This window comes from Pagrus major, chromosome 1 (assembly GCF_040436345.1).
Source record: "Pagrus major chromosome 1, Pma_NU_1.0".
NCBI classification, from domain to species: domain Eukaryota; kingdom Metazoa; phylum Chordata; class Actinopteri; order Spariformes; family Sparidae; genus Pagrus; species Pagrus major.
Genome location: NC_133215.1, coordinates 27435256 through 27456558, shown reverse-complemented (window position 1 = coordinate 27456558; position 21303 = coordinate 27435256). Strand labels below are relative to the sequence as shown.

Genomic DNA, 21303 nt, shown 5'->3' with positions numbered 1-21303 from the left:
AGATGGAGGCTACATGATTGTATTTCATTCTGAAGTTTTGCACTGTGCCAAAAAAAATCTGAAATAAAAGAATAAGCTCCAAAAAAGTGGATCTACTTACTTTAGTTCTTGTGGAGAGGGAACCACAGTACAAGTGTTAACCCAGGTGACCTAAATGCACCAGAATGAGATTAGATCAAATTAATATTAATGTCATATTTAATGATCCGGGTGTGGGCATGTCGGACTACTAATAAAGGACTAAAACTATACCAAACATTTTTTAGCCTTAGTGTAGAATCCAGTGTCTTTTGATTTATAGGCCACAAAACAGTGTGATTTAATATGATCTCATTACCTGAGTGGACAATGCACCTGAGTCTGAGTCTGTAAATGAATCAGAGGTTCGTGTTCTCATCTTATCTTAATGTCTTCGTCTGACAGGCTGTCTATCTGACAGATAAGCACAAACATTTCTTCACACAGTACAACAGGCTAAGCACGTATGATAACAAAATAAAAGCCCTAAATTCACATTCAGAGTCACACAGACACACATACGGTTTTACAAAACACACAGCACTGAAGTATCTGTTACAGTATTGGTGTAAAGACAGAATATACAGTAGGCCTATAGGATATCCGACTGATTATTGCTCTATTGAGTAACTATTTTATAGTTTTATTGCGATGTTATAGCCTTTACTGTACAGAAGCACGGGCAGTGAAGGCGTCTGGATTAAGCTACAATCACAAGCAACCAGACAGATAATTAGACATTTGTTATTTGGGAGCCAAAATAAATAAACTCATTGTGACAAAATGGAACAATTTTGACACTCGGCTGCAGTTCTCCCGCATTGTTTGTTAATGTTGTTGGCTGAAGCCTACAAAGCATAATGTTTATGATAAACATAAAAGCGCAAGAAAAATGAGCTGAAGGATTAATGAGGATTAATGCATCAATGGAGTGTGGCTGCGCTTTAAACGATAGGATAATTAATTGCTGCGTAATGGAACCTCAAAGGTTTCTCCAGCTAAAATAATGAATGTCGGAGAGCAGATGAAGGAAATCTAAAGCACAGCTCTCTAACTCACCTGGGCCCCCTTATGTTAAAATGACAGAATTTAAATATTAAAATGATATAAACAACGGGATTTTTTTTCTTTTTAATATCTGTTGGATTTCATGTAGCGAATGCATTAATAATAATGTTATGACAGATTGAGTCTGCGCCGAATTATTCACATGTGTAGACTATAAAGCTTCCTCTTAAACAGATTTGGGCCATAAACAGCAACCAGGAGAGATAATTCACATAATCCAGGTGTCAGATTGGTGAGAAAAATACCTAGAACTGATTTTTCTAAGTGCTGGTGTTCTATATATATATATATATATATATATATACTTATGGTTTAGTTTGTTTTGATGACATTTCATTTTTTATTGTGAATTTTTAATATTTTTTTGTTTGTTTTTGGTGCCATGAATGCCTCATAATTGATCAGGCTCAACAACTGCAGTGCTCTCCTACATTGCAGCGCAATACTTTGGCGCCATCTAGTGTTCAAATGATGACTGCAAATCATGATGCAATTATGATAATACACTTAAACAAATAATTATTCATTGATCGTTGAGTTTTAGTGTTTCAAAAGCACTGCATACATTTCCTATCTAATTATATAACACAAGTTCAGTGTAAAGGCTCAAATTAAAAACATTGTTTTCTATCACATTGAGTCAATGTGAATAAATTAAATAACTTGGACCTGATTACATTAAATTAATGCAGATTTTTACATAAACCTTAGTTTAATCGACTACAGCATATACAGTTAAGGTGAACTTGTACATAAATATAATGTGTTTTAACATAAAAGTCATGCATTTCAAAGAGGTTATTCTGCCTCCTGTAGAAAAAAATCACTCATGTAGTTATTTAATTTATTCACATTCAATCAACATGACAAAAAACCCTTTACATCAAACGTATGTACATTCCCTTAAAATACTTAAAGGTGCGAGATGTAAGAAATTTTTGTTCAGAACATTCAAAAATCAACAGAATGTGAAGAAATAATAGTATTGATGTTATGCAAAAGATGTCTGTATAGTGTTGAAGAGATATCTACTGAAGGCCTGAAAACCTCTTTCTCCCAGCGTGTCCGAAGCTCCTGTGCTAGCAGTGTAAACACTCACACTCCCCTGGTAGTCTGGCTAACTGCACAGCTAACTGAGCTAACAATAGCTACACTCATGTAGGATGTATAGATAAAAACAGTTGGCAGCAGTTGGCAGTTATTTTGGTAATATGCTGCCCCCTATTTGTTGTTTGTATAAATCAAGGTGGCCGATGTTGCCACTGAGCTGGGCTATTAAAAAAGTTTTAAAGGGGCACTATGTAGTTTTGGAGAAGACATTCATATACTAATGAGGTAATAATACAAACTCATAAATATGTATTTTTTCCATAACTGAATAAACAAGCTGTTCTCAGAGGAAAATAAGGTCCCAGAACACTGTTTGAAGCTAGAAAGGTGGCAGGGTCCGCCATCCTAAACAAAGTAAAACAACATGAAACTGTGTCGTCCTTTAAGGTCAGTTTGTTCATTCAGTTTATTCAGTCGTGAAAACAAAGGCATTGTTCAGACATAAAAAAAAATGCACCTTTAAAGGCTTCAGAATTACACAGAATTATTTTGTCCAAGTGTAAAGTCAGGAAAAGTGGGCCCTCAGTCTTCTCCTACGCACCTGTCGATCTTAAGGTGTGTAAAAGCTGCAGTCTGTAAGTCCTCGTGTAAAGTACAATTTAATTATAAAATACTAATAATGCTGAAACTCAAATGTCCTATTACAAAACCTAAAAGAAATCATAATATTTGACATTAAAAAATAATAATAATATTTGATATTATTATTATTCCCCCATAACCTACTTAACACGCTTACTATTATATATATCTTATTTAGACCAGGCCTGTATTGCCTGTATCATGGTCCGACACCTCTAACGTGACCCACTCAGGGTTCGCTGTCACTTCACTATTACATAACCTGGTGCGCTCTCCCTCCGTCAGCCCACAGCGCCACCGCGAGGTGAAGACGCAGTGATGTCAGAGGAGCAGGGCTGGGCAGCGGGCTTGCAGGAGCAGCGGCTCCGCTCATAATCCTCCACATATCGGATGCTGATCGTCCGCAGAGCACCTGGTGAGTGACATGTACGTTCCCGTGTGTGTTTGTCTGTACGACGGGCCGACGCTCCCTGCTGTGTCGGGCTGCTTCCCCCGCGCTGAGGATGAAGGCGGTGAAATGAGCATCGCTGTGTGTTTGTGCGACAAACCCGTAGCACTGTGTCGTCCATAACGGGAGAGCCTTGGCTGCTCATTAGCGGACAGCCTCTGTAACCTGATTTACAACAACACGTGAAAAGTGTTGTGGTTGATGTGTCTGAATTGGGCTATATTTGGGTGAAAGAGCGTGCGTAAATGAGGAGGGACATCCTGAACGACCAGCATCCAAACGCTCCAGATGACAAGGCGCTAATAAACATCCACACTGTAGCAGATATACTGTAGATATACATGTATTTATACCATCGTGTGCGCGGTCTTTGTGTGACAGTAGGTTATCATAAGCGAAATTCATCTGTCGCCTGGTGTCATAATTAAACGACTCCATGATGAACGCCGGACCGAGGCATGGCCTAACTGGGCTAATTTTCAAGGCTCTGTCATTGGCCGACTGGCCCATCGCCTCCCCTGCCTCCGCTCTGCACTTGATGCGCTGTCGTTTGCAGAGATTTATATCCGGAGCCGTGTGTGGTCAAGCGTCTAAAAACAGGCAAATCTGGGCCAGTGTGAAGCCAGGCCAGTGAAAGGGTTAACCCGTCTATTCGTCCATGGGGAGATGGAGATGGAGAGAGGGGTGGGGGCGCGCGGAGGGAGGGGGCTGAGGCTGTCAGGTCCCATTGGGATGGGGTTGATGCATAAACAGGGCAGGATATGACAAAGTATGCGTAATTAAACCCCGCTAATTCACCTATGGCTCGTTGGAGAGCGTGAGTCAGCAGCAGGGCCTGTGTGCTCATGATGCTCCTGCAGAGTGAGGACCGGCTGCTGATTGTCTCACTGAAAAGAGCTGTTGTGCTGTTCTCATGTGCAGGGGAAGACTGGGAATCATATGAGAGCATCATGGGGAGCAGAGGAGTGAGTTAACAAGGAAAAACATTACTGTTCTCTTTATCCTCTCCGCCCTCCTGCCTGTTTCTGGCCTGTGGTTGCTCTCTCTGACTTTCTGCAGAGCATCTAATGTAATAAGATGTCCTCACGTGTATAATCTTTGGATGTCTGTCTCGTAATTAACTCAACCAAGTCATCCTCACTTCCTCCCAATATCTATTTCCTCCTCTGTTTTTCAGTGGTGTGGCGCTCTGTTTGGTGAAGGGGCAGAGCGATTCAATCTAGGAGCTTAAAGGGTGCCTGTAAACTGTTAGTGGATTCCTCTTTCATGTTGGAGAGATATGGGGAGATAAGCATGTCAGTGTCCTCGGGTGCTACTTGAAATAGCCACTGTGCGTAGGACACACACAGATGTTTAAGTAATGTTCTCGCCGTAATTGCGTGAAGCAGCACGGCTCATCCACGCCTGTTAGCCCTCCGAGGACTTCTCTTTATTCATCAAAGCGTGACTCATGAAAGGACTCCAACATAAATAGATGGATGGATCTGACACTGTGCCTGTTTCCAGCAGGATGCGTTAAGGGTCAAAGGTGAGCTCCCGAGGCAGAGATGAGTCTGACTTCCTGGTTCCTTGTGAGCGGCGGGGGGACGCGTCACCGTCTCCCCAGGGAGATGATCTTCGTGGGGAGGGACGACTGCGAGCTCATGCTGCAGGTAGACACACGCTCTCAGCCGTCGCTCTTCATGCGGCCGCTGGATTATTATCTGAAGCGCTGAGATTAGCCTGGATTACAGTGATTGACTGGATTTTGTGTGATTTAGTCCCGCAGTGTGGACAAACAGCACGCCGTCATCAACTATGAGCCGAATGCAGATGAGCATAAAGTCAAGGACCTGGGCAGCCTGAACGGGGTGAGTTTTTATATTGATCTACTGTCCTGTGACTGCTTTGTCTACTTACTGCTCAGAAAAGACGCAACCTCTGATATGACACCAAAAGTTTTGTTTACTGTCACTTTTCTTAGATGTTTTATCGTGCTGATGGATGCATGTGCAGAGTTAGTTATCACATTATGGGAAAGTTACTCTGTGCTCTCCTTAAATCTGAGTTCAAAGGTGCAATATGTAAGAATTGGCCACCTGTCAAATTCATGCTCCAAACAAACAGGGGGCAGCGTGTCACCAGAGTGACTCGGAACAGCTGCTGCCATTAGCTTGTTAGCTCAGTTAGCTGTCCAGCCAGTGGTCCTTAGCTGACTCTGGCCTGACTGGGAGCTCGGAGCACCAGGGAAGTGTTGGTGTTTACACTGCTAGCACAGGAACTTTGGACTGCACGAAGGAGGTTTTCAGGCCTGGTGCGATGGGGTCCCAGTGGGTAATGCTGACATAACATTAAAGCTGTTATTTTTACATGTTCTGTTGCCAGTTTTAGTAACATTATGAATGTTTTAAACTGAAATTTTTACATATTTCACCTTTAAAACATGTAGGATTGAGGTGGTTTTCGGCCCATCCAGATGTCAACACTGAAAACAGAATTTCTAAACATCTTCACCCTGGAGGGAGTTTTCACAGAGGTCCTTTTTCAGTTACCTAAAACACAACTTGAGTGTGGACCAAAGGCTAAAACACACATAAAATGTACCCATGGATTAGTGTTGCAACTAATAATTATTTTCCAGTCTGTCCTTTCTTGTAATACCACTCTGAGCCCCCAGTCCGGATTGCTAGCTGCAGGGCTAACTGCTAATGGCAGCTACAGTTCGCAGCAGTTAGCAGTTGCTCAGGGGTTATGCCGCCCCCCATTTGGTTTGCAGCACGTAATCAAGAGGTTGCCAGTTCTTACATGTTGCACCTTTAACATAATCAAATACACTTAACCTCTCCATAGGTACAATAAGACAAGACTCATGCCAAAAAGCAGTGTAAAAACAAAAGAATTATGCTTTAATTTGGTGAAAACATCAGTCCATATTGTTGGTTTTCGGTTTTTTTCAGTACCAGGTGTTAATATTAACCTGTTGTTCTTAATCCCACTCCCTCTTTTTTGCAGACGTTTGTCAATGATGTCAGGATACAGGAGCAAATCTATGTCACACTGAAGATCGACGACAAACTGAGGTTTGGATATGATATCCTTTGAATATGGTCTTGTCTATCTGTGAAAGCCAACAACACCCAGCACAAGGTCAGTGTGGACACGGGCGACAGTGTAACTTTATCTGTTCCTGAATAGCTGTGAATGCTCACTGCACTCCGCCTGCTGCATTATAGATGAGGCTATCAGTGCATGTTTCCCACCCCTGCAAAGAGCTCATCGTCTTTTACCTTAACCTGCCTCACATACCAACCTGTTCACCGTGGTCCGAGGAGAGCTGCATATTCCGGAGGAGGCCCTCAAGGTTAGACATGTCATGAGAAACCAGCAGCCAGTGTGTTGTGTTAATGGGCAGCGTAAATATGTCTGCCCAAAACAGTACATGCAGGAGTTTTGGTGTTTTTCATCAGTGCGTATAAAAACCCTGAGATGTGGATTTTTTTTTGTTTTCAAAGAGAGCCATAAATTCTGCTGAACCGGGCAAAATACTTATTTTTCAAGACTGATGAATCTGCTGTTTCATCACAGCAAACTGCCCAGGTAGTTGTAGGAAGGAGAGGATTTCATCTTAATGAGGACGATGAAAATTCAGCATTAATGTCTCTTCAATTATCTGCTGTGGCTGAAAAACAACATGTATAGTCTGGAGTTACGCATAATGTGTGAGACTTGAATGTTTTCTCAGATTATCGGTCTCTTTAAACACTCCTTGCTTGTCTGTCAGCATGAGAAGTTCAGCAGCCAGCTTCAGCTGAACCAGAAGAGACTTCCAGAGGTGGAGTCATCCAAGTCTGAGATGAAACTCTCCGAGGCAGCGGCAGCACCTGCGAGCGAGGGGGCCGCCGCCAGGCCCCCCGAGACCAGCAGGGCGGAGGACAAGATGTCAGGTGACACAGCGCTCGGTACTGGTTACACTACATGAGTTTATCAGTTTAATGGTGACACTATAATAATCAATATAGATAAATGGTGATTTTTTAGTTAATTACACTGTAGTTTGTAGTTATTTTACTGTTAACAAACAATGAAATGCATTATAAATCATTTATTATGCAAACTTTTCAATAAACAAATGCTTAATAAATGGTTTACAAAGCTGTTAACAGTGAAATAACTATTAACTAAAGTTTAATTAACTGTACATTTACAATGTATAGTAATTATAGTTATTATAAAGTGTTACCAATGACACATTCTTCGCGGTCTTCAGATGTCACTTTAACTTATGTACAGGAGTCGTAGGATGGCATATTGATGGTTAGATAGGTTCAAAAGTATTTTAGTGCTGTGAGGCATGCTAATGTTTTCTCATTAATCTTAAACGATTTTAAGTGATTTGTCAATCCTAACTGCCAACAGTTTGCTGGCTCTTGCTTTACAATTTGAGGATTTTTTCTCTGTTTTGTATCTTTATAAACTGAAACTTTGAGTGTTGTTGTGTTTGGTAACCAACCACAGAAAACCTAATTTCGGAAATCTGAAATTATAATTAATTACAATTTTCATTTTATGCAGTCAACAAGTAGTCTGTTTGTACTAAGGGGACAACTAAATAACTAACAAACAACAAGGGCACAGCTTATTTTGTACTTCTTGTCACCCATCCATTCAGCATTTAGAAGCAATACATATAAACACTTGATAAATTGTTTAATACATGTTATAACACAGTATAATGTAGATGTAAGCAAACATGAGGGCTTTTTTATGGTGTTTATTACTGTGCTTGTCAAGTCGTAGTCATAACTTGTGACAGCATGATACTAACTGCAGGGGCCTAATGGCCTAACTGGACTTCCATAAGGATTCACATGTGAGGCTAACTTATGGGTTATTTTTGCCAGGGGACGTAGCGCTGTTGCACAGAGGCACACCCCTCTACGGCCAGCCTGCCTGGTGGGGAGATGGAGACCCTGCCGAGCATCAAGCTGGGAGGCCTGAGGAAAAGAGCACAGATCGGAGGCGGGAAAAAGCTGAAACGGGTATTAAAATGCTAAAAAAAACCAAAAAAAAACACAACTTTATGTGACAAAATGCGGATGGTGTTATTTGAAATTTCTCTATTTTGGTAACTTGGCTATTAACAGCTTTAAATATGTTCAGTCTGGGTAAATATATTACAACCTCCCTTACATTTACAGAAACCAAGAAAAGTACTGAGGTCCCAAAGTCTGCCCCGCAAACCAATCAGGAGCCTAGCTACTTTGAGATCCCGACCAAGGACACTCCCTCAGCAGGTAACGCGGGTGGTGAAGCCCCCTCACGGGAACAAGAGGGTGGTGCGTCTTCTGCTGCAGAGTCCGCCCACGGCCACGCCTCCTTCACCATTGAGTTTGACCCTGGGGCGACAGGCAAAGTGACTGTCAAAGATCGGGTGGCGAAGGTGGGACCAGAGACCAGGCCTCGTCCTAAAAGGGCTGCCGGGGAGGAGCTGAGTCCACTTCAGACAGCCATGGTGGCTGCAGAGGTCAAAGTTGCCGACTGGCTTGCTCAGAATGAGCTGCCGCTGGCTCTGAAAGACACAGTTGCAGAGGAGGACGGGGAAAGTGTGAAGAGTGATGTGCCTGTACAGCTGAAGAGTCTCAAAGGTGAGTGTGTGTGCAGGTATTTGTGTCTGTATTTATTCTAAGATGTGTGTATTACTTGCTTGCTTACACTCATTACTGCTGCTATCCGCCTCCCATGACAGACAGTAAACATGAAGACGGTACACAGAGCGACTCAGAGAACGCACTTGGAGACCAGCGCAGGGCTGCAGCAATGGAGGAGCGCTCGTGGGGGCTTTGGGGCGGTCCAGGGATGAAGATCAGAGAGGGTCGGGCTAACGTACCAGAGGGGCTCTTTGCAGAGGAGGACAGCCCCGCTCGTCGTCGCAAGTCTTCGACTTCCAAAGTGGTAGGTGGATTTGTGGAGAGGCGACGTGGCTCGGCACCACATCAGCAGAGTGGCCGTGATGAGTGCTATCACCATGGGGATGATTATAGTGACAGAGGGACGTATACCATTGAACTGGAGAATGGAGATCATGAAGAGGAAGAGGCTAGGAAAATGATTGACAAGGTAGTAAAGTGAAGCCCCTTCATTTAGATTTAGTTGAAAGTCGTCATCATGATCCTTTTCATGTAAGTGTACGCTTGTTCACTTTTGCATGTGTGTATGTTGCAGGTGTTTGGTGTGGATGAGCAGGAGGCTGTGTGTGTGTCCAGGTTGCGGGCTGCTGACCAAAGAGAGAGGCTCACCTCCCAGAGGTCTGGCACTGTGGACAGAGGAAAGCCTGGACGCATAGAGACAGAGGTGCACAAGCTGAAAGATTTTAAAATCACATGAAAAACTTGTCCGTTATCTGTAAACTGAAATGAATGAATTTGAATTACAAAGCTATTGCTACTCTGTTTGGATGCTATAATTTATGTCTTGTATCATTCTTGGTCCAGGTTCTGCCTGAGGAGCTGGTGGTGGGTGGTCCTCGCTGGGTGTCACAGTGGGCTACTCTGGCTGCAAGTCACATTAGGACGGACCCTGAGGGATCAGGAGGGGAGAGTCACATCATGGTCACAGAAGACAGAGGTATTTAAATCTCATCTGAACAGCATAGACACAAAGATTTTGATTGGTCAGCTCATTTGAAGTTCATGGTCTAGATTGATTGAAGTTTCTTGAATTTCAAGAGATGAACCTTCCACCAAACATCATTAGTAAAATTTATCAGTAGGTGGGAAACGTGGCCTAATTATTGAAAACTTGTGATGCATAATGTCTCGTCAAAGTATTCTTCTCTCAGGATTCAGGTAAATATTGCAATGATATGGATAAGGATATTGCTAATTTAAAGTGTAACTCCACATGTACTGATGCATCACTTCTACAAGCATCACCATTGATTCGTAATACACATTTATCCAAGTACCCACCTAACTAATAAAACATTTTTCTCTCCTTTAAGCTGAAATAAGTGAGTCCAGCCACTCAGCATCTTTTGCCTCGTCTGGCTACACCGAGCGTAAGAGAAGAACTTTGCCCCAGCTGCCTGGCGAGGAGCTCGTCCTTGGAAGAAGGACCCCAGGCTCAGGCCTGCGTGCAGATATGGGAGAGAAACAGGACACAGAGCTGCAGGAGAAGGAGAACCAGGAGGAGAAGACGGCTAGGGGAAAGAATCGGCCTGCTCACGGCACTGGCGGCGTAGGCAGTCATGGCGGTAGCCCCAGTCGCTCTTCACCAGCCAAGTCGCAAGGCAGTGGTGGCGGTAGATCAGACAGGTCAGGTGTGTTAGCCAAGCTCCCGCCTCGTCCACTGACCAGTGGGGAGAAAAGAATGGAGGAGTCACGGAGGAGGAAAAAGGAAGAGGAGAAGGCTAGGGAAAGTAGTGGGAAACCATTGTTGAGGCAGGAGAGTTTTACTGTGGAGAAACCAAGCGCCAACGTGCCCATTGAGCTCATACCTCGTATCGATGGGCTGACACACAGCAAAAGTAAGGAGACTGGCATTGACAGCGGCATAATTCAGAAAGACTCAGAGGCTGTGGCAGCCTTTCTGGAGACGACTGTGTCAGACCAAGGTGATCCACCAAGTCAGTCCATTGAAGGCTCCATGTCACCAGAGTCAGACGTGGACACGACCAGCACAATAAGCCAGGCTGATGGAGCGAGAAAAGTAGTTCAGAAACGCCGGACTCTTGCCGCACAGCAGAAGGAAAGAACCATAGTGTGCTCATCCAGCAAAAGCATCTCTGGGGCCCGAGAATACCAGGACAGGAGGGTCAAGACTAGGGCATCTGGTCCTAACCCACAGCCCAACCGCCCCTGGACTTCCTTGGACCTCACTGACGATGACGTCAACACCAACTCACTCCTCTCCGACTCCCAGCCCACTTCTACACAGGAATCTAGAAGCTCACATGCCAGAGCCCAGACTGGGAGCACAACAGTGGGGGCTAGCACCAAGTCAAGTCGGGCTAAAGTCACTCAGGCCCCGGCCTCTTCTGCAGCCAATAAAGCTGCCAATGTTCCCAAGCCCAGGCCCACCAGGGCTTCCCTGCTGAGGCGAGCCCGACTTGGGGACTCATCAGACACTGAACCTGCTGATCTTGACCGGATGTCAGTAGCCTCTGAGGCCTCCACCACGAGTTCCACATCCAGGACAGGGATGGCAAGAAGGGGAATGTCCAGGATAGAGGCTCTGGCACAGCCAAGGAGGCCAAGGGTGGGTTCCCCGTCAGCCCAGAGTGACTCAGAGGCCACTGTGACGAGGAATAGAGGTGTGGGGGCTCGGAGTGCTGCGGGTGATTATGCCACCAGACAAGGACTGAGAGGGTCTAATGTCACTGCCGTGTCTGGACCCAGAGCGAGGGCTAACAGCGCCTCCAAGCTGCCGGACAAGAATAAAAACACCTCTGCCTATGGACATGTCACACCTGCATGTAAGTAGTTTTTTTTAAATAGAAAACAATTCCTTTCATGTCCTTTGAAATGGAAGCAGTATTATTTTTAAACATAACTTCATTTCATTCCTATTATTAGCTGGCTCTCGGTGGCGCCGCGTGCCTGTGGAGTACGCTTCGACATCAGAAGACGAGTACGGCTCAAACCGCCACATATCCAAACAGAGCCACACACGGCCGTTCCCTTCCACTCGGGTAGCTCAGCTAGGAGGTTCAGCCCCAGCATCTCCTAGTCCCACAGGCCTGACTCCCCTAAAGCAGCACTCCAGGGAACAGGACGAGTACATGAGAGACTGGACTGCGCACAGCGAGGAAATAGCCAGGTACGTAGGTGAGAGGTGCTCCAGTGCTGTTTGAGAGCAGTGATGAGTCATGATAGCAAATGTTCAAACAGGCCTCTTGTGCTCAGATCTGTGCTGTTATAACATTTCTTCATTTTGTTTTGGGGTGTGCAGTGCTTTTCATGGAGATTTCATATTCGTGATTTCATATTTGTGTCATCAGGATAAGCCAAGACCTAGCCAAAGACCTAGCCATGCTCGCCAGAGAAATCCATGACGTGGCAGGAGAGATCGACTCAGTCAGCCCTGCGGCCACTGATCCTGGAGCTCTGGTAGTCAAACATTATCAAATTCTACTAAATTTACAAAAGCTACATTTCGAAGAATTGAAAGTAGGATCTGATTTCTTTTGTATGCATTCTAATTCTGTTTTAGTTGGAGGAGCGTGTATTTGATGACAGCCTGGATGTAGGTGGTCCTACAGACAACAGCAACATTATGGGAACCAATGGGCGGTCTGTGGAGCTCCGACCCCGAGGCTCCGGTGGGCAGAGCTCCCGGTCCATCCGCCGACAGACGTGGAATAGAGATGATGTGAGTCTATGTTTAAATATTTAGCAGAACTCAAAATGTACTGGCATTCTGCACACTATAGGACTATTCCAGAGTCCTTCCGGTTTAGCAAATTTGCTGAACAGCTGTGTGGCATAAGATCATCATGTCAGCCTGTACTATAAGTATGCCACTAGAGGGAGCTCCCCACATGCCAATTACATTCAGCCCTGAACAGACAAACTGTGCTTCCAATTGGTCCTACAGCTGCTGAGCAGATAAGACTATTTTTGTAAATGAATAAATCTGTAAATGCATAAATAGCAAGGTTGTAATTAGGCTAAATTTAGCAACGGCATTGGTAAAGTTGTGTTAGCTTCTGTAGTTACTCTGTACAATTCCCCCACCTGCATTCATTGTATGACACTGTTAAATAAAAGTAATTTTGATGTGTGTCTATTCATCACCTGTCAGGCGGTGCTGGACAGTTTACTACTAGCATCTGTGACTCAACTCTCCACCAGGATACGTCAGTCTGTCGACAAAACAACCTGCAAAATCAGGTGAGCACTGTGATACATAACCAAACAGCAAGGTGGTCCATGGAGGAATGTGCTGCTATTGTAATTTGGTGTTAATATAATACTGAGAAAATGCCAGATGCAGGATAGATATTTTTCAAAGCAGGAACATGTTATAGGCTGCAGTGTTTTATGTCAGAACTAGGCCAACCAGCGTTGGCACATCACAAAGGCTTACTCTGACAACCAGCTACATATCTTACTCATTATCACACGCAGGATGACAACTCAAAGGCCTCTTTTCCTTCCTACAATCTACAGACAATGCGGGAATGAAATCCCTTTTTTTAAACGTCAACTAATCTATCAAGAGGTATAATAAACATTTTTTTCATGTATTATCTTTCATCTATTTTTGCATCATCTTGGCTTCCAGGATCCTCTTCAAGGATAAAGAACGAAAATGGGAAGATATTGAGAACAAACTGCAGGCAGAGCACGACTCCTTACTGCTCAAGAGCTCCAATAAGGTGATGAGCCTGTCCAATTCTCACACTTTGTCTGTTTTATCTGCTGAAGGTTCGTGAATAGACGAGACAGTAATATTTATAGCCACGCTAGCAGCACGGCTGTAGGGATGCCAATGTCTGTCGATGCACCTTTTGTCCAGACTGAAATATCTCAACTACTGGATGGATTACAATACAATTAGGTTCATTAATGTTCCCTCAGAATGAACTATGGTGATCCCTCAACCAAATTTCACATTGTCCAAAATTTTGGGACTAATCACGTTCCCCTCAGCCTCAGCTGTACTTTGTGTTTTTGCCATTTAGCTAATATTGGCACTCCAACACGCTAAACTAATGTGGAGAACATGGCAAATGTTATATCTGTTAAACATCAGTGTGCTAGCATTGTCATCATGAGCGTGTTAGCATTCTAATGTTAGCATTTAGCTCAATCGCATAGGCTATACTCTGTATATACTTATATTTCTGTATTCATTCACAATTGGTTAGTCATGTATTTATGGGAAAATGTAGCCTTACATTGTACATTTCATTTATATACATATCATTTTAATTTGTGTCTTTGCTTATGCAGATTTTGATTATGAACATTATGTAACTTCTTTAACATAAAATAACAGCTTCAAAATCATGTTGACCATTCACCCTATTACAGTGTCTTGTAACAGGGTGAATGGTGTCTCTGTCTCAGCCACTCCGCCCTCCTATCACTTGTTTCTGCACTATGTAACTTCAGTGAGAGGGTAGGATCACAGCGTTACATACTTGTTTACTTCAACATACAAGTTTTCAACACATAACATTGTTATGATGTAATGGGTTTTGTCTGTAGTTAGCACCTACACTACGTCTGACAAACTATCACAGACCTGGGATTTGTATTTACGACAGTGGTGTAGAAATAGATATTTTATACTGTATGTACATATACTTTCTCCTGACTTTCGATGAGGTGAAACCACTAAACTACTTTTTCCCGCACATTAATGCTAACTTTGTGTATGTTTTTTAAAAAAGAATAACACAATTTTGAAACATTTAAATAAAGTTTTAGATCAGGGATTTTATATATTTATACTTTTATAATATTGTAAAATGTATGCTGAACATAATTTAATGTACACAGTTGATGTTCCTTTCCTTACTGTCTGCGCCCCCTGGTGGCAAGGAGGCCATAGGCCTGTGCCTAGATCCAGCCCAGGCTTTACTCATCCAGCCCAATGCTTTAGGACAGCCTCACAGAGGTGCTAGCATAGCTATATAGTGACTCTTTGAGTGTTATTTCAAAATATGTTCATTTTAAAGTCATGCCTGAATGATCATGTGGTTGCAACCATGGCTTGCAGCTCTTTTGCAAGATTGTCACAAAAAACAGGATAAGTGTGTGGCTGTGTGGATGTGCCTGTCTTCATACCTTTATAGCTGCTATATATTTGACTATAATTTGTTTGGAAGATCTGTACAAACATTTGTGTAAAGAAGTGCATCGTGTTTGTTGAATTTGAGACATTCAGTCATCAGACAGACGAATTTCAGGGGAGTCTAATCAGCATAATGTTTGCTTCTTGGCATTAATTTGGCATAAATACGTACAAAAAGGCAGTGACTGAAAGGCAATTTGATATGGCTACAGTAATTAAATAATTTGCCTGTAATCCATTAGCTTTTCAAAGGATGTGAGTAATTTACCCCTTCACGTCTCTGTAGCTGTAGCCACACAATCTCTGATTACTTACTGGAGTAATCATAGTGAGTGCTGACAGTATTACAGCTGTCTGGGGGATCAAATCAAAGATACTTCAGTCTTACACATAGCATTCAGATTGCCATGCAAATTCCCTTTTTGGATGGCAGAGCACATCGAATATGATTGTTTTGATGTAGAAGAGAGACTTACAAGCTGTTGTTGTGGGTGCAAAAAGTTCGAGTCGACAAAACTTCATTGCGGTCATAAATTCTGCATTTAACCCAGTCTGGCCTCGCGTGAACCCCGAAGAGATATGTCTACCCACCAAACAGTCACAGAGCTCATAAAGCATTACTGAGTGTACACGGCACGGCTCCAAACTTATTCCTGCAGCAACCAAGAGATGAACTGAATTGATTTATTTAGTGTACAAACTTTCACTCACTTAATCACATCCTCAACGAGTCATGTTATTTTATTTATGCTGTTATTTATGTAAATAGGAGATTTCAAGCATCCTTCAAGACCTGAAGAGAGTGGAGAGACAACTGCTCGGTATGGATGTGATGCTTTTTGATGAATACTGTAGTTTCTAGTGAACTATCACTTTCACTATTTTGTTTGAAACTTTGTTAACATCAAGAATACTCATGTTAAATGTTTGTTAATGATCAGTTATCGACATGATGGTGGACCCAGACGGTACCCTGGATGCCCTGACCACTCTGGGCATAACCAGCCCTTTGACGGACCAGAAGATGAACCTTGGGACTCAGCAGGGGGCGTCGGTGTTGCACCCTGGAGCTGGAGCTCCCCCCAGCACACTCCCTCCATCCAGGCCTGACGGATTCACCACTGAATTCTGTGGACCTGCAGAGCAAGACCAAGGCAACCAAAAGAGCTCTAGACCCTACAACTGATTCACCAAGGGCATCATTTCAATGCATCCTTTATGTTGGACATATCCTGAATCGACATTGTGAGGTTAGAAGGTTTTAGAGTATTTGGTTTCAGACAAAGGAGGAGAGTGGGAGGAGAATGATGCCTGACTGCCCTAGCTGTCAGTCAAACTGACTCGTGATAGGACTTTAAAAGTCCAATGCTACCAAATAGCAGTTCTTGGGATGTGAAATATACAATAAACACATTACAGTATTAATTGGCGGGCTGATGAAGAAGCTATGACATAATAACCCATCTGTGTTTTTGTGTTGCGGCTCATTCCTATTATCCATTATCCTGCAATATGTAAAAGATAAGAGGATGTAAGGTTAAAGGTTAGCTCGATCTTGCCATTTAATTACAAGCCTTCAAATCTTTGTGTTCGCATCATAAGCTTGTTGGTCAGCTGATTTAAAGGGGCTGTTCACCCCCGTGTTTTGGTGGGAGTTGCAGAGTTTTGGAGATATTGGCTGTAGAGATGTCTGCCTTCTCTCGAACGTAATGGTACTAGATGGGATTGTGATGCTTTAAGTGCCAAAAAGAAACATTTGAAAAACTCAACAGTGTCTCTTTAGAATAATTAATCCAATCCACAGACCTTGTTGTGAGCAGGTTCGTGTAGGAACTATATTCTTTATGCATCACAGCGCAGAAGGAAGCGTGCATCGTCTTATGGATGACAGACTAGCTAACCAAGCTAATTAAACAAACTTATGTTACAGCTGAGGAAGATGCCATTGAAGGTGTATTATGTAAGAACAGTCCATCTGTCAAGTTCATACTCAGAACGAATAGAGGGCAACATATCACCACAGTAACAGCTAACTGTTGCTAACTAAAGCTAGTTAGCACAGTTAGCCATGCAGCTAGCGATTCGGACTGGGAGTGCAGGGACCAGGGGAGTGTTGATATGATGACATGATGATAATTTTAGCTAATTTTTTTTTATAAATGTTTTACATATTGCACCATTAATGTTTACATCCTGCGCTGTCATGTGCACAGGCGCCTCGTCCACAAGTAGTCGCACACTTCCCTCTGCCCAGTGATACGTTTGACTGGTGTAGTTCAGGTGCAAAGAAGTTCCTACATGAAATTGTTCGCAACAAGGTCAGAATACAGATTATCTCGACTAACCAGATCATGATTTCTGGAAAGAGAAATTGCTGTTGCGTTTTTCAGATGTATTTTTTCTGGAGCTTTGAGCTCCTCAAGCCCAGTGCCACCTAGTTCCTCTATATTCGAGAGAAGGCAGACATCTCTACGGCCGATAATTTCAAAAGCAACCCACACCTAAATAATCTAGATGGATCTATAGCACTACAGGAAGGAGGAAATATGAATTTTTGATTTTGGGGCGTAGTAACCCTTTAAATCTAAGACAGAAACCCAAACCAGAAAGGTGCAATGGTGTCAGATAGGATTAAGCAGAGGTATATGTGAAAAGTGTTCTTCTATCCTGCCATAGAATTATTTATAAAAATAAATATGTTGTTGGCCTGTTGCAGTTGCAATCCCCAAACCCATCTCAGTAATGATTTTCCATCAGAAAAGGCCACGTTGCTTATTTGCTGGGAAAAGAACTGGGTATGTACAGTATGTACCGGTGTAAATGTCTATTATATTTAAATCTAAAACTCCCTTTCATGCCTTTTTTCTTGTGGCGATGTCATTTGAAACCAGTGTATCAAAGATAGACCGTGTGTGTCGATAGAAACTATGAAATCAAATGTAGCTCCCAGAAAGGTTTTTCCTATTCCAAATGTATTTTGTCACAAGTGCCCTGGATCAAACAATCATTATAGTCGGAGAAAAGAGATGCTACCTTGTACAAAGTATGGTGAGGCGGAAGTGAAATTTGTTTTTTTGCACATTACAAAGCTGATACATGTTAATATTCATCTCTGAGGGACCAGGACATGATGTTGCCCCCGTGACGCTCCTTTATCATGTTAGTGTCCTCGACCAAAAACAAAGCAGGGTGAAAGCCAGCTGTAGACGAGCGCTTTGTCCGATGATTTTCTGATCACAAACAAAATGTTGTGTTTGAACCAGCATAGACAGGGGCTACCTCCGAGTCCTGCAGCTGCATTTTACTGTTAACGATGCAAAGGAAGGATGGACACTGTACTGACCGTAGGTTTTCCAATGTCTCGCCTCATACCAATGTTTACACATGAATGTAACCTGATCAGAACTGTTGACAAATTTTAGCCAAAACAACTTTAATAAAGATTAATAATTGCATTTTGTCTTTAATTCTGTTTGAGCATTTGGAGAATTTTTTGTTTGGATGTTTTGTATGAAGTTTTTTTTCTTTCTTTGTAATGATGTTAGGTTAAATGTTGACCTTGCAATACCTGTGTATTGTTTGTCTCATTTCCAATAAAATGCATGATAATCATGACCTAATTGGTTTGTTCTGGGGGGTTTTTTCACAGCAGAACAAGTTCACAGGATTTTTACAGTTTTTAGGTACTTTTACTGTGCTTGAGTATCTTCATTGAATGCCACTTTATACCACACCACATTTCAGTGGTAAATATTGTACCTTTGCTTCACTGCATTTCTTTAACAGCTGTTTGTCAACATCATAAAATACAAGGATCATAATTAAACTAGACAACAGTCAAGTAGTTCGATTAACTTAGCACATCCAACCCCCATGTTAAAGGGGCTCCACTTTTCCCTTTTTTAAGTAAAAAAAAGGGAAAAGTGGAAAAGTTTTTTAAGTACATACTTTAAGTACATACTACTTCTGTTTAGTTTTTACCTGAAGGAACTACATTATTTTTATAATAAAAATGTTCAGGTAGGCTCAGTGTAGACTAATGTGAGTGATGAATCCACAAAGAAGAATCACCAACTCTGTAGTTCCCCTCAATTCTGCAAAGCTTTAGCGTCTTTCAGCTCAATGTTCTGGTTTCATACTGCACACAACTTTACTGTTTTTGTTCAGCATCACCACTTAAAGGAAAAGATTAGAATTTAGTCATTATCCACTCACCCTCATGCTGATGGAAAGTTGGGGGAAGTTTCGTAGTCCACAAAACATTTCTGGAGCTTCACAGCAAAACGGTGTTGCGGCATTCTTCTAAACAACTGAAGTAGATGGGGACTTGATTTAAAACATAAAAAAGACATCCAAATAAAAAACAGCTTGTCTGGTGTAATCCAAGTCTCTGCAAGCGCCAAGATCCTAAATTGATTTGAAAGAATGTCATTAACATCCTTTTTTAGGCCGAAGTCTTCACTGTAGCTGCTAGGCTAAAAGCATTAGTGTAAATCCTCTTTTTTCAAGGTGAGCAGAAACACAACTCCAGATGAATTATAATGTTTCTATGTGTTCTCTGAGTATGCATATGAACTACCTTTTGTTAACAAGTTCACCATATCAACCTTAAAGGTGATAATATGTCACTGATGTGTTTGTAGCTTGTTGCTGCCACAAAGTGGACAAAAATAAGCTTTTGTAGGCCTAAGCAAAATGTTGAATGCCAGAGTTACTTGAATCGCTTGTAACAGAGTATTTTCACACATTGGTATTGCTATTTGCGGTATAAATAAACTAAATCAATACTTCTCCTACCCCTGATTTTTATTTGCTGTTTAAAAAAGGAAAAGATGTTAAATACAGTAACATATATAAGATATGAGGTCCAATCTGATCCCTCTTGCTCTAGTAAAAAACGAAAGCCTCTTGGCTGCCGTTATCCAAAGCTTCATCCTCCCAGATGTTTCCTCCCCATGAAGCCCAATCCCCTCCTTGTCTGGCCTGCCTCTCACTCTTTGCAGAGGCAAGTACACACGACGAAATTAGGTTTTCGAGGCCCACGCTGCCAGAGCCACTGCACTACTAATTGTATGTCTCCAGATATTCTGCTCTACTTCCTTAATCCTTAAAGCTGTGTCAGGGTTTTTCTCCCCTGTGAGCAACATTCACCGTGGCCGCCGGTGCACATCAGCGCTTCTGCAGGTGTTCACCTAAGTGGGAACAGTTTGGCTGGATTGTTCCCACTTAGTTTTTATTAAGTTCACGTTCCCTGTAGGCTTTGTTAGCGCACTCGCACACTCGCACTGCTTGCGTTTATTGCACAGAAATAAAATATTCATATCACTGCAGCCCTTTTTGGCTCTGAGATGTCAGTCTGGACCTCCTCAGAATAAAAATGATGTGTTTATTTGTGCGAGTAGACAAATTAAAAATGTATATAGATGTAAAATAATTTCAGGTGATGCCCAGCGTGTGCCCTATGCACTATTCAGTGTAATTTGAACTGCCAGCGGTGATTTAGTACCTATGCCGCCTCAGAGTGAATAAGATTTATGATGCTACACCATGTGTGTGCAGGATAGTGGAGGCATTTACATATTCTGCACCTCCTCATTGATGGAACATCATTGCTTACTGGCATCGGGGAGGAGAGGGCAAAAAATGCTTAGTCAGCAAATTGAGAGTTCAAATCTACTATAGGGCGGTGCAGAAGAAGTGCACAGACACAGCTAGGTACAGTCCATCATAGGAATGTCTGACTGACCTTTACTGTTGAGAAGCTGAGAGACTGCCAGACAACCAGAGACTTAATGTGTCCGGTACGCTTCATCACAACTGCTTGTCAAACCCTCTCCCCCCACTACACATTTCCAACGTCAAATCGGTGCGGTGTGTTCAACCATTCCTGTTACCTCCCGAAATCGACAGCCCGACATTCACACCCATTTCACTAAGCCAGCTGTGCAGTGGTGAGAAAGGAGCCACAGTTTGAAATGTCACCACCACTTCTGTCACTTTTCATGTGAACACACAAGGGCAACACCATGAATGTCCTCCAGGAGAGACTGTCGAAAAATGTAAACCATTCCACCCATATCCACATAACAGTCATTACAAGGAGAAAGTTTCTTAAATGAATTACTATCTCAAAATAATGAGGTACTACCTGAAAATAATGAGAAAGTGTCTCGAAATAATTAGAAACTTTTTCAAAATAAGGAAAATAATGACTAAGTATCTAAAAAATTATGACATAGTATCTCAAAATAATAAGTATCTCAATTCATAATGAATTATTGTCTCAAAATAATGAT

General features: G+C 42.5%; 1 protein-coding gene across 1 annotated transcript; it reads left to right on the top strand.

Annotated features, from left to right (window-relative positions):
- The first annotated feature begins 4773 nt into the window (after window positions 1-4773).
- On the top strand, window positions 4774-16193 carry cep170ab (centrosomal protein 170Ab). The gene is made up of 18 exons (XM_073470435.1): window positions 4774-4878; window positions 4987-5076; window positions 6218-6296; window positions 6508-6566; window positions 6987-7149; window positions 8107-8244; window positions 8404-8854; window positions 8956-9322; window positions 9428-9556; window positions 9697-9829; window positions 10206-11678; window positions 11779-12022; window positions 12204-12312; window positions 12416-12574; window positions 13007-13095; window positions 13490-13583; window positions 15777-15828; window positions 15949-16193. Exons 1-18 carry the CDS (start codon window positions 4774-4776, stop codon window positions 16191-16193), a joined length of 4179 nt encoding a protein of 1392 aa, XP_073326536.1.
- The last annotated feature ends 5110 nt before the right edge of the window (window positions 16194-21303 follow it).